A 13,937-nucleotide genomic window follows, 5' to 3' on the forward strand; every position below is an offset into this window, starting at 1 on the left:
ATGATACCACAGGTTTCTTGCCTTTCTTTGAACGCCATTACATTGTCTTTTGACACCCTACTAACTTCGGTGTCGCGACACACAACGGAACAACCCCATGACGCCATCGATCGGGTTCGTATGGCTCGCCAGATTGCCTGATCGACTTAGAGCGTCTCCAACGTCACAAAATACTCGCTACGACAGTCACCAACGGACCATTCAGTTCTCCCCCGGAAACCTCGTTTATCTGCCGTCTCCAACTCGCCAGGTCGGCCTGTCCGAAAATCTGCTTTCACGCTACAGTATACCGGACCATACCAGATATTGCGACGATTAAGTGACTTAAATTATGAAGTCGCTCTTATTGGAGTCCCTGCCCCCTCATCCCGCTTACGGGCTGCCGTCCTTCACGTATCTCATTTAAAACTGGACTGGAAGCAAGCACCGGGACGGCGCTCCAGTCCCCGGGGGTTTTGGTACAGAGCATTCGGACAGGACCATGCACGCAACATAGAGACGAACAAAAAAGGTAATGCTGACTGCTGGAGCTGTGACCTGTCTACCAGCCTGCGCGTGTGCCACGAACTGTCACATGTAAGTAGCTGTACATACGTTTTTGCCTTACGGTTCCTCTGCGTAACAATATCACATGGGAGTTTACCTGCCATGTATATGCATTTTCGGATTTCCCGTCCTAGCCAGTTGCAGCTCACATCTTCAGGGCCATTAACGACATGAAATCTTGACCTGTGTCACCATATTCTAAAGCAAGCTCGTTTGCAAACCGAAAGAACAGGGGTTCAAACTTCAGTCGATCGAGAAATGAGAATGTTCATCAGAATTTTTTCATAAGCTATTGCGAACTGATAACAGCTTAAGCAGTTCATATCTTTCCCCGCATGTAGCAAAACGCCGAGATAAACGCATTGCTATAACTATCCTCCGGTTACAAAGTCTCTGAAGCCCCATACACGCTACGCAAACGGCAGCTTGAGCACGCTCGTATAGGAAGTCTTCTCGGTTACGACGTTCCACTTCTTAAGACCTGCTAAAACGTATCAGTGGGTTTATTGTAACTAGCCTGTTACACCTTAGTGCGAACCTAACGCTTCCTCCAGCTACTTGAATATACCACTGCACAATACATGGCCAAACAGTCGTCACGTTCGTGCTATATGTAGGTGGCGTGCTTTTCGCTATACGCCTACAGCAACGTTCAGAAAACTCGCCTTATAGGCTTTGCGCAGCCATAACATTCAATTTCCGAGGTCACCTGTAAAGCGCATCAGAGTTGGACCTGCAGTGTACTTACGCAGTCCATCATTTGTTTGCACCCCCCCAAACCTAACTCCACCCCTTCGCTTAACTTGTATAGTATGTGGCTGTCACACACGAACTGCGTCGTCCCTGGCCAAAGAGACGCAGCTGCGTTGGGTAGCGCAGAACTTGTCATTAAGCCGAGAAAAGAGCTCGCTCATTGTCCCCTTTGACGCCCTCCCTCTAGGTGTCTCCCTTCAGCTTGCAGAGCCGCGTTTGGTTACACACTAACCAAAGCCCACGCGAGCACCGATCAACGCGAGGCGGGGACGGCCAAGCGGTGGCCGCGCAGCGGGACCTGTCATTATGGAAGAGCCCGAGCGGGAGGACAGCCGCGGCCGACACGCCGTCTGCGCGGCGAAGCGGGGGCCACGGACGTGTCACCCGCAAGCGGCAGAAGCCCTCGGGCGGCGGCCGCGCTGCTCGCAGGAAGAAGAAGAAGCCACCACGTCTCGGGGTGAAGCGCACCCGAGCGCCGCCTCGGGGCGTTTCCGCAGGTCGTGTGCGTGCGACCCGCCGCGGTGTCGCGTCACACACGCCTCGGGCGAGAAGGGCTTGCGGCCGAGAACGCAAATGAATCCGCCGTTCTTCCGGACCGACGGGGGAACCACTTCTCGCGCGCGCGCGCGCTCGCCCCGTCGTTCTCCTTCCCCGGTCGTCCTTCCTCCTCCGTGTTTCCACTGGGCCCGCGCGATGTGCGGACGGCGTCGTCGGTGGACTGCTTATTTGTTTTGCCGCGCTTCACCGCCACTTGACAGCAAGGCACAGGCGCACGTCATTGCTGTTTCTTTCTCTATCTCTCTTTCTTCTTCATTTGCTTCACCGGCAGAGGCGATTCTCACGTGCCGTCACCGAGGTTCTGTTCACTGTTCACTGTCACTGTTCGAAGCGCACTGTTCGGCCTTTCGAATACGCGAGCTGGAAGAAAAAGAAGAAAGTAGCGTGCCGCGCACGCATGGCGTACTGGAACGTTTCGGTACCTTCTAAACAAACTCAACTTGATTTTGGGGTGCCGAACAGTATACGCATTTCAGTCGGAAACAAACAAAAAAGAAAAATGGTGACGACATTCACGGGAAAGCACGCTTACAATCCTTCCCCATGCAATACGTATTTGTCACTGGCACGAGGGACTAACTACGGCTACATCTACTACTACTACTACTACTACTACTACTACTACTACTACTACTACAACTACTACTACTTCTTTTTACTACTACTGTTAGAAGATAACTTTGACAGGCTGAAACATCATAATTGGCTGACGGTAGACAGCTGACGCACTCTAATCCAGCCATGTAGACAGGGTCAACACCACCTCTATGTAACCGTTGTCAGCATAGCATTTGTATTTATGATTGACGGCGCATGAGCTGCTGAGTCAGTTGGCGAAAGTTCCATGGAGCCTTCAGCACTGATCCTCGATGGTGGTAACTAAGGTGGTGCAGATGGTGACACGTATTACTACAGGAAAGGAAGAGCGCTTAACATCTAAAAAGGTACCTCCTTACTCGTGTTGTGACGTTACAAAGCACCTTTATTTGCTAAACGTTTTATGTCTATTGCTTTCTAAAATGGAAAATACATGGCGGTGGAGATGCAGTAGTGACCAAACGGTATAATCTTCCGAAGCCGTGCATTTTTTGCACCGCCGTATGCTCGGTGTCGAGAGTTGGAAAAGCTTTATTAGCCTCTTCTAATTAAATCAGTCCTTACTTAACATTGGTTGAAATATCGCGAATGTAAACACAGTGTACGGATGACGACCTTTCACTGCCTTAACTAACTAGCTGATTGCCACAATCTGAGAAGCATCGGAATTATGTTTCCAACGTCAATACAACTGAGTGCAAAGCAGCGCCTAATAAGAATGCTAGAAACAGGACTCTGCCCACAAGTGATAGTTTCGGTTGTAATTAATGGCAAAGCCTACCTGATGTATTCGTTAATAAAACACACAAAAATTGCAAGAGAAGGGAATTCTGCATTGCACGCAAAAGCGGCTTTCGTGCTGACAGATATTTAGCTGCTTGATTCTTTTTCTATCGAGAGTGAACTATCGAAACCGACCGAATGAGATCACCTTTCACTGGCGCAAACTGCTTCATACGAATTGCCTATTGAAACAAATTGACAGTAATCGCTTCTACTCTAAGTGAAGATAGGGTTGTCAAAAAAAAGGCAGGCACAGTCTGCCTGCAGAAAAACAAAAACGGTTCACGCAAAGTCGGGAGCACTTTCTAAGCTCATACCCACTGACTGTAATAACAGTGACGAACTGTTCCTAAAAAGAAAAAGACTGTTATAATTCACCAGCAAACAAAAGTCTATGTAGAGTCGCTTTGGCTGCGAATGAAATCTACCGATCGCGATTCCGCAGTTGGCTGGGACGCCTGCGTGCTGATCCAAACGTTCGTCGCTGCATCGCAAATCCCTCACCTTGGGCTTCCTGGCCGTCGGTCGACGCGGGGGCTCGTATCCACTGTGCTCGGGGCCCGGGCTCGTCGCGTCACGGCAGCGCTGTCCTTCAGGCGTCATCTGACGATCGGCACCCGCGTCGTCGTCGTGACAATCCAAATAACCGGCCCGAGCGCGCACACACACGCCCGGTGAGCGCGGACGCTCCGCAAAAAATAATAAAATAAACGAGGAAAACGAGGACCTCGACGAATTCAGACGACGGCGACAACCACGAACTGCGGTACTCCGTGTCTGCGGGTCAGGTCGCGCGATGCCGGTCGCAGTTGCATCGCAAAGGGCTTCTCGGGGAAGATCTGGAGCTCGGGATGCCGGACGGGATGGGAGACCAGCGATGCTGAGGCTGTCTGCACTTGGTCGGTCCCTGCTGAGGGGTGAGCACGGGACGAAACCGAAAGTGAGTCCCCCCGTTAACGGGCCGACTCCCGCGTGTTACGACCGGCGGAGACACCGGAGTGCGCGCGCACACACACAGACACACCGCGCTGGCCGCTAAGATCGTCTCAGTGCGTGCGCGGGTCCCGTTACGAGACTACTACGACCGCCGGCACGGCACGGCACAGCGCCAGAGGTGTGCGGCGAGCATTTTGACTCTGTCGAGATGCGGCCGGCTCGGTGAGTTCGCCGAGAGATCCTCTCTCCTCACCTGCCTCCTCTCTCCTCTCAGTCTCTCGCCCGTGGGTCTTTATTATAGTATATGTATTTCTCTCTCTCTCTTTCTTTTTCTCTGCTTCGTTCGCCGTCGGCTCCGTGGTCCGTCGCGCCTCTCTTGGCCTCTCCACTCTTCGCATTCCCTCCCTCGCCCCCCTCTCCACGTGTTGTGGACTGCTGCTTTGCTCGCATTGAAAAAAAGAACAACCGGCGCGCGAGCGTGCGCGCGCGCTCACGGGCACTGCTGCTGCAGCTGCGAGGAGAAACAGAGCCAACAAGCTTGTGAACAACACAGTGAATACTATCATCCCCGGAGCCGGGAGACCCGTTCTCTCTCTTTGAAGCAGCAACCGCCTCCCGCAATGGTGCTTCACTACCAAGTCGTCGCCGCTGTCTCTTCTTCGACACCGCGCCTACAGCTTCTCGGCAGTGCGAACCATTTCGTTCTTTCGTCCTCTTTCTTTTCGACGATTTCCGTACGTCTTTTTCGTTTCTTTCTTTTCGATGCGAACTGGCACGCGTGTTCACCGCTCACCGTTGCTCTGTGTATATGTTGCCGTCCCCCCTGCCTCTCTCACCTTCCCCCCTCAACTCCGTCGGGCTTTCGTCGGATACGTGTGCATTCCTGCCCGGCTGTCAGCGGCAGCGCCACGGGGACTCACTCGCCGGCAAATTGCACGTGCTCTTCGCATGCGGATGCGAGAGGGCGTCCGGGAGTGTTTCGGTACGCCGTACTTGGCGCCTCGCGAATGACATTCTCCCCCCCCCCCCCCGCCTCCCTGGCTCCCCTCGGTGGACTCCCCTCTCCTCTCCTTCCTCCTGCTTCGCGTTAATGTTCTCTCTTTTGTGTAGGCTGTTTGTGCAGTCATTTATTCGCTATTGAGTGTATTCGTTTCGTTTCTGTTCCCTTTCTTTTTGGAGTATCTGCAAAGAGCTTGGATGGTTTGACGGATCCTCGCCGCGGCAGAAAGGTGTCATTCCATCTCGTAGAATGCTTCGCAAGTTGCCTTGTTATTGCTCTTTCTTTTTCAATTTATTTTGATGAAAACACGCTTGTGCTCGCACCTACTAGAACATTCCGCATAGATTAAGTCCGTTTGAGGAATGTCACAGCACGACTATGGCCTCTGCTGAATACCATGAGCAATAGAAGCGTGAACGCCTTAGGACGAACTATAGAACCCGTTCTATTGTGTCCGTTTTCACCGATTCGGGTAGCGCGGCCATGATTTCAGTTTGTGCTCCCAGTTTTAATCCTATACCATCTTTGTAAACCTAATATGTAGCGGTGCGAGATCGTGCTCTCTAGTTATTACTCGCGAAATGTGTTCGATTTTGTAATTTCCTGTTCGCGTTCCATTTGTCCACTACAACCGCAGCTCTTCGTAATTGAATTATACGATAACGTGCAGCCTTTCGCGTTTCTTCTAACTTTGACATCGAAGAGTACATCGCGACTACTTAAAGCGTCCCATTTGAGAGAAGCATGAACTATAACGTATTCGAGGGATGCAAAACAGAACGAAGGCAGTTCAGTATGGAGTCAACGTCAAGCAGTTATCCAAAGTCCTGCTATTTCAGAAGCCCTCAGTACCATTACTGATCCAACGATTCTTCCTTCCGACGTCTTCGTATCGGAACGTCCGACAAAAGTTAACACCAATGGAATGAAGACGCATTTCTATCAAGCTGACATGACATCACTCGACGTAACCTCAAAGTGCCTGCATCACCCGTTCTGCAGGCGCGCCGGGTCTGAGGTGTCCAATTGAATTTGGCACGTGACCAAACCCTTTACTTGTCCGCTCTGCGTAATAGGTGCAGTTTTTTCTTTCCCGTCTGCCGAGATTTGAAGGCTCAGGCGTCCGCGCTCCTGCAATAAGATTCTGACTGCGGCAGTCACCTTCTGCCATCCGGCTTTGGGAAACGACCGCCATGGGACTCGTCGCATAACGCCGTCGTCCACGCCTACACCGTCGCGCCGACGGAGGAAGCTGTTCTTGGCGTGAGGTCGCGTTCGAGTTATTCGTCGGCCTTGTTTCTTTCCTACCCTGAGTAATGAAGACGAATCAGAGGGGATACAGCGAGAAATAAACGGCTGTTCGCGTGACATACTATGACGAATGCAATCCGGCCGGACCATCCGTCATCACGCCAAAGGCTTCTCCTCCTCCTCCTCCTTTCCCAGCAATTTAGCCTACGGCCCGGAACGGCTGATCAGATGCGGCAGTGCCCCCTCCCCGTCCGACCATCATCATCTCGGGAAATCAAATGCGTCTCTCTGTCAATGTCTGGGGGCGTACTGCGCTGATTGACGACCTCGCCTCGCAGGGAAGCACGTGTCTGTCCGGCACGTGGTGAAAAGAACACCTCGACGCGCCTTTTGCGGGTCGTAAAGGCAGAACTGGGTCAAAGTGTCTGTCGGCGGGGACGACGCGAAAAGAAGAAACCGGGCTCCCACCCCTTCTTTCTTCATTTCTTTCCCCTCATCTTCTTTTGCTTGTTTTTTGTGTTTGCAGGACAAGAAGCGCCTCGCAAAATGTATGCACCGGTCCCACCGCCCGAAGCGCGCAGTCGGGGAAGCAAGAACATTTGGGGAGCGCAAACTAGTAGCGAGACCCACGTTGGCGCATTGTAGCACGATACGTGTATAGTATGTGCTACACGAACGGGCCGGCTTTCTAACGGAGCTCTCTCTCTCTTTTTTTTTTTTACCCTTTTTTGTTTCCCCCGTCCGGCGTCCTGACTGACACAGAGAAGGAAACCGTTGACCTTGATTCCTGTTTTTTACTGATGACTGCTTGTTCCAGTCGTCACACACACACACACACACACACACACACACACACACATATATATATATATATATATATATATATATATATATATATATATATATATATATATATATATATATATATATATATATACCAGGAAGAACCGTTTCTGGATCCGGGCAAATATATACAGTAAAGTAGACGCGCGTATGAAGCGATTTATTGACGTTTCGGCCAAGGCCTGGCGTTAATCATATCCCTCTCTCTCTCTCTCTCTCTCTCTCTCTCTCTATATATATATATATATATATATATGATCTTTCTTGCATTTTGTCAGCTATGCTACCTGACATAAATTCTCTCGGGAAGGCTGGTAGAAGGCCTTTCGTTTCTGGCCATTGCATCTTGTAAATGAAGCAAGCAACGCAGGTAATTTATGCGAGGCAAAAAGAAAGAAATCGCCTTTGTTGTTTTTGTTTTTAGGTATTCAGGCACACAGGCAACAAAAACCGACCCCCTAGATTATACCTCAAATGAAAATATGTCCTTACATGAGAAACTTGCCTTCCTCTTATCTTTTCGCGCATGTGTTTAACGCTGACACGGAAACGTGCTTTCTTTTCTTCTTTTTTTGCAGGTTCTGCAGAGTAAATTTTTTGGTAGATGCAATTTTTTGTGTAGATTTCTTTTTATTATACGTATCAAAGCTCTGCTCCCTTTGAAATCCACCTGGTTGGTGGCACAGAAGAAAGAAGTGACATGGCGTCCTCTTTAGCATCCTCAGTACTTAAGCAGAGTGTTTGGGAATGAAACAATTTAGAGTTCCACATAGTAAGCCTCTCAAAGCTTAGGTTCAAGTCCAAACCAAGAAGCAATAGGTGATCGAATGACGAGCACAGCGACGACGGGGTTAAACAAAACGACGATAATGTCGGCTAACGTCCATGTCCGCACATTGCAACAATGGTGGGCACGACGTGGCCCGTCGTCGACAAGGAGAGCGACGACGGCGCGATGACTGAGTGTCGCAGACAATACAACCGTAAGTTCGAGAAGCACATTTCCTGTTTTGTGATTGCGAATCATCGGACTCGCTTAATACTTAGCACGCGTGCGGAAGCGCAGAATTTCGATCGATGGGTTATTATTCGGGGAAAAGTCTCCGAACAACAGGGCTAGAGAACTACGGTCGACGCACGGTTCTTCGAAAGGGAGCAAATTCACCTGCACGTGCGGCGGTTTCGGCACGTTGTACTCCACGCGAAATGCATTTAGCGCTACGAAGCTGCCGAACACCAGGTGTCAACGCTCGAGGAAACGGTGTCCGGCAGACTGTCCCCGCGTTCCGAAACGGCCTTGACACCTTGCGACTCCGGTTCCCGAGCCAGCTCCCCTGTGGAGCTCCTTCTCCGGTGTTACGGGCCGCGCTTGCCACAACGGGCCTTCACGCCCACCAAGACGCCTTCTTCCCCCCCCCCCCTCCCCTATTTTTTCTTTCTCATTTATTCCTGCTCTCCTATAGCTCCGACAGCTCACGCAAATTTGTTGGTTGCTTGGTCGAATATTGAGGGTTCGTTAACACGTCGGTCGCACGTGTCGTCCAAGTTTTGACGAAGATGAATTCTTCCTGAGGGCGCCTGACGTTTTGCCCCCTCTGGGAACCGGTGGCGCGTTCATTCCCACAACGCTTGTCGATAAAATCACGGGCACCTATTCAGTTGGGGGATCTCGCTCGCAGTGGTTGCGAGTATCGCAGGCCAGATGATGGGACAATTGGCTACTGATTGCAAGAATTATTTAGGCTGTTCAGTGCCTTTGTTTCCTGGTTCCTTGCCTAAAACTACGCTTTCCGCGTGGCTTACCAGGGCGTGACTGAACTCACGTAGGTCGTCTATGGCATTGAGCAATCATAGAAAATCCCTACCTTATCGGAATGGCCGGAAGTCCCGTATGTGAAGTCTGTTGACGCAAAGAGGCGATCGCTCGCCTTTGTGAAAGTTCTCGTTTCGGTGCAGAAAAGACAGCACTCTACGCCACGCTTTGCAAACTTGACGACCCTACCCCCACGGAAAGTACGACCCTCGAACCTCGGCCCTGGCTGACATCAGCTGGAGTTGCTTTCACAGCACTCAAGCATTTTTGTTCCGAAAGCATCAAACGGCCCGTTGAGCGAAGAAACCGGCGTCTGTCGTCTGTCGCAGCGAAACGGCACATAAGTTTGCATCGCCGTCGGCAGCGACGCCACGTCACAAGCTGTGTGCCTCGACGGACCAGAGCGAATGAAAGGGAGCACCTGCTGCGCTGCGATAGCGCGCCACCTGAGGGGAGAGGGCATCGCCGCGACGACACGTCACCCTCGATCTCGGCACTAGCGCTCCGCGACGAACCGGAGCCAACGCCTCCTAGAGAGCTGGCCTGTGCTTTATGACGTCATACTACTGGACCGAAATTTCCACTGGCAATCCAGGCGTGACGAAGGCGGTGACGCCAAAATCTTACTCGGGAGTATCCCCATTAGATTCTACGGTTGTCGGCCAAGGTGGCATGACGTCATGGATCGAAGTGCGCAGGCCTTGCGCTATCTGGGAGGCATTGGCAAGGAGGGAGAAAGGGAACACCTGCTGCATCGATAGCGCGCCGGGTGTTGCGTGAGGGGAGAGGGCACCGCCGAGACGCGTCGCCCGATGGGCATCGCCACGTCTGTGGCATGCGGCGTTGGCACCGCAGGCTGCTGCTGCTGCTGCTGCTGCTTGCTGGCTCGGGCAGCACGTACCGCTATGGTACATTTCTCACAGTGCAAGACACAAGGGACCACTCAGATCCATTCAGTTGCACATTAATGTCTTCCCATTCACAACTTATAAGCAGTGTTTAGCTGTCCTCGGTTTTATTATTTTTTTAAGTATCGGGATCATATGAAAGTGCGTAATTGTTGTCAGCCGTGTTCATGGAGTTCGGTCAGACATCTTCTATTCTCACCTTGCTTTATCATCTACTCTATCCTTCACACTGCCAGTCAGTGCAGAATAGTCAGATGGACAGTTGTCCTGGCTAACCTCTCTGCCTTTCTTCAGTTATTCCTTCTCTCTCTCTCTAACTTACCTTGTAGCAATATTCGGCGGTTGCGTGTAAGCAGCGAATTCGGTAGCTTCTGAATATTTTTCTGCACGGCTAATTCCGGCAGGGTTGGCACCGACACCTTCCGCAACCTGCACATGGACATGGACATGGAAATGAAATGTTGATTCGTTCAAGTATCGTGTCAAGCAAACAAAGCGACTCTCTTTCATGCTATCTGATGCGCCATTTCCATCGTACAAAAGCGATTCTAACAACTTTTGGCAAACTGTATTCGTAATATGTGTTTTCTAAGCTGTGCTCTCTGCAGGAACGCAGAAATGGCATCTCCCTTCTCTATTCAACCGCTCCTTTCTTGGCGTTTACTCTTGCTGAACCGATGTTCCGGTGACGGAAATATTTCTGTAGTGTACGAAACTTCCGTAGCTCGCATTTTCACCGTTTTGCTTTGCGAGCGCCGCTACAGATCATCCAGTTCACATTCATTCATTGCTGAAACTCTATATTATCGCTTAGTGACTTCAAAATTATCACAACTAACTTCAGCCCCAGTGGCCATCGTAACATAGTAATCGGTCTTCGACCATCCCACAAGAACATTGCATCATTGATCACGTCACACCACTTTATTACCATAAGGACCTTCAATCTGAGCGTATTGCATAAGGGGTGAGTACAGGCATAAGTAATCGTATATGCAAAAAATATTATTGCTTAAATATGACAGCAATACAACCAGAGAATGTAGATGGCCCGGTGGTTGCATTGACGTCGTGTGGAAGGCCATTCAGGTCTAAGCGAGGAAAGAATGATGCAGCGAACGTTGTAGTATGAGCACATGTACGGGCAACTTGCAGAGGATGACTAGCACGGATGATCAATACATCCTCGTGTACGACCGTTGCCAAAGCAGCCGTACTTGGATTGCGCTGAAACACACCCGCACAATTGTCTCCTGCGCGAAGAGATAGGTCGCCTGCCGGCCTCTCCCGCTACTGCCGCGCTCCCTTCCTGGAAGTTCAAGGGCGCGCACAATAACGGAACAGAGGCGGTTCCCCGTACACACGGCACTTGCCGCGGCGGCGGCCCCCCGCCCCTTAATTCAATGTCAGCGCTTCCAAGAGGCTCCGTTTCCGACTCGTTGACCTCCGCAGAAGAGTTACACACGCGGCTTTGCATCCAGGTTATGCCGCGGCGGGGGGAAGGACGCGGGTTCGATCGCTGGGCGGCGGTCGACGCCGCGCGCGAGAAGGCAAACGACGGCTGCCGGCGGAAGGCAGCCGCCTTCTTCCAGCTCCTCTTGCCCGGCCAGCGAGTGGCCAGAAACGGGCACGCTGAAAGTCGGACGGCGCTCGAATGACACGCAAACACCCGGTGGCCCCTTTCGGCACGCTGGCGCGCGGCCGCTGGATATATCGCTGCGCGAGGCAGTGCTGGGGATTCATCCGCCGCCAAGCCGCGTGCGTGCGTGCGTGCGTGTGAGCGCGCGCGAGAGGCGACCCTGGAATCGAGTTCAATTGACTCGACGTCGTTGTCGTCGGCGGCGGCATCGCCCGGTGCTGCTGCTGCGGCGGCAACCGGTCTCCGGGGCCTGCGAGCGGCCCACCGCATCTGACCCACTTCCGCTGTCTCCGAGACCTCCGCGGGATTTCCGAAAACGTATACTCTGCCCGGGAACGGGGCGCGCAGGCTCGTACGTCTTATCGTGCGACGAGCCGGCGAGCTCGTTCGGAAGGAATGCGACTCGCGTGGGCACGCGCACCGCTGACACGGCGGCGATGACGAAGAGCGTTTGCGCGGACGAAACGCAGCCGCTCGGCGGTAACGGAAGACAACGCTCCTCACCCCGAGGCCTTTCTCTGTATCCGAGAGACGTCCACCTACCCTTCCCGCGCCCCGCCCATCCCCGAGCTTTTTCTCGAAGAGGTGCGTCCGAGTGTCACCTGGCGTGTACGGATATGAACGCCGATTGCGTGAAATGTAGCCCCGCACTGGGGGTTCAGTCACCCCTTCAGCCTCCCCCCAGGCTAGTTTCCATTACTATTTGCTATGCTGCTGAACAACATTCATCGTGTCGTCCCGACGCTTTCGCGTTCGTGTCGTCTGGAGCCAATGCACTCCTTGAGGCACTTGCCGAGCGGAATAGAAACAAAAGCACGCGCACTCCAGCAGAGACACCCAGTTTCCCCATCGTTCTAGATAAAGCGGCACTCTGCAGTCTTTCATTTGCCCTTTCCATCTTACATCTCCGCTGGGGCGCACGCGACTCTGTCACCGAAGGCGAGAACCGCAACGATCGTGCAGGTGACAGGCTTCCTCTACCAGGACGCGTCTGTGGACGCATCGGCGACGAACAGATTTACGCGTATCAGAACGAGTTTCGCCGCCCATGCAGTGCGTCCCGCCCGGTCCATAGCACGTGCAGTGGAGAGAACAGAGGTTAGACAGAAAATAAACGTTGGTGGGACGTGTTGCAGAGCCCTGTACCTGTGCCACAGGGACAGACCGGACTACAAAAAATAATGATAAAAAGAGAAGTTGTGAACGACACGAAGACAAAGGCTGGCCCTTTCATGCTTTTTCTGTCTCGTCGTAGACGTGGAATCGATGAACCAAATAGCCCAGCTTCATAATAAGGCAACACACCCTGTGCTAAAGGATGCGGCTAATTGCGTGCGGTAAAACCTAGAGGGATTCGTGCTGCTACAAAATTAGCGAATAATTCTGCTGGCCCCTTTCTACGTTCGCTGTACTCTGCAGCGATCTTTTGAGGAATCGCATTTTCAGGTACTTTCTGGAGCGAAATGAAAGGGAACACCAAGATTGTTTTTCAAGTAGACTTTGGTTGTTAGGCACGCAATACCCCCGAGAAATGGGTTCAATGCGACAAGTTCAACAGGAAAGCTACTAAATGTGTTACATATCACCACGTCAGGTGCAAATACACACATGAGGAGTGATCTGTGGCTAAAATAGAATGCGGCGTTTTCTCTCACATTGCTCGCGACGGCACGCAGCGAAAGCCGCGGCGGAAGGTGGCAGAGTCGGCAACCGACGTAAATCGAGCTGCCTTGTCCATGCCGAAATGACTAGACAACAACCCTCGTCGAAAAAAAAAAAAAGAAAAAGAAATGTTGCAGCGTATTCGCGGGCACGGGGCGGCCGTTCAACGGGTCAGGACAGACGGTGCCAGGGGTGCCCGAATGTCACCCGCGGGCTGCCGCTGCTGCGGCTGCTGTTGCTGCTGCGACACACAGCCTTCTTCCCGCGGCCACTGATAGGCGGCGACCTGGCCGACGGCCGGAGCCCGCCCGGCTGCCCGCGACGGCTTCCCTGCCGAAAAAAGCGGTCCTCTCACCGGGCAGGGTACTTTCGCGGCCGGGTCGGTCGTCAAGTCGCGCTTATCGGCGACGTCGCACTGCGGAGGCGGCTTCGCTGCGCTCGCAACTCGGCGATGTCTCTCCGTCCGGTAAAAAAATTTATGCTATCTGCCGCCTCGCAGCCTGCGGGCGACTTCGGAAACGGTGCGGAAGCGATCGGCCAGCGGCGCGGTGCGGTCGTGTTTGGGCAAACAGAGCACCGCTTGTATAGCGGCGTGTCTTCTCAGAAGGGCGTGGGCACTCAGGCGTGTTTCCGGTTTTTCACAAGATG

The 13,937-nt window shown here is 52.5% G+C and overlaps 1 protein-coding gene across 1 annotated transcript in view; it reads right to left on the reverse strand.

The window, feature by feature from the left end:
* The window catches only part of LOC142583243 (uncharacterized), a 146,543-nt gene extending 142,127 nt beyond the window's left edge, over positions 1 to 4,416 (reverse strand). Inside the window, exon 1 of the mRNA XM_075693631.1 lies at positions 3,742 to 4,416. Coding sequence (XP_075549746.1) covers positions 3,742 to 3,840 — 99 coding nt within the window. The 5' untranslated portion in view covers positions 3,841 to 4,416. The remainder of the gene's footprint in view (positions 1 to 3,741) is intronic.
* Between the last annotated feature and the right edge of the window lie 9,521 nt (positions 4,417 to 13,937).

Source organism: Dermacentor variabilis, chromosome 5, assembly GCF_050947875.1.
Source record: "Dermacentor variabilis isolate Ectoservices chromosome 5, ASM5094787v1, whole genome shotgun sequence".
NCBI lineage: Eukaryota > Metazoa > Arthropoda > Arachnida > Ixodida > Ixodidae > Dermacentor > Dermacentor variabilis.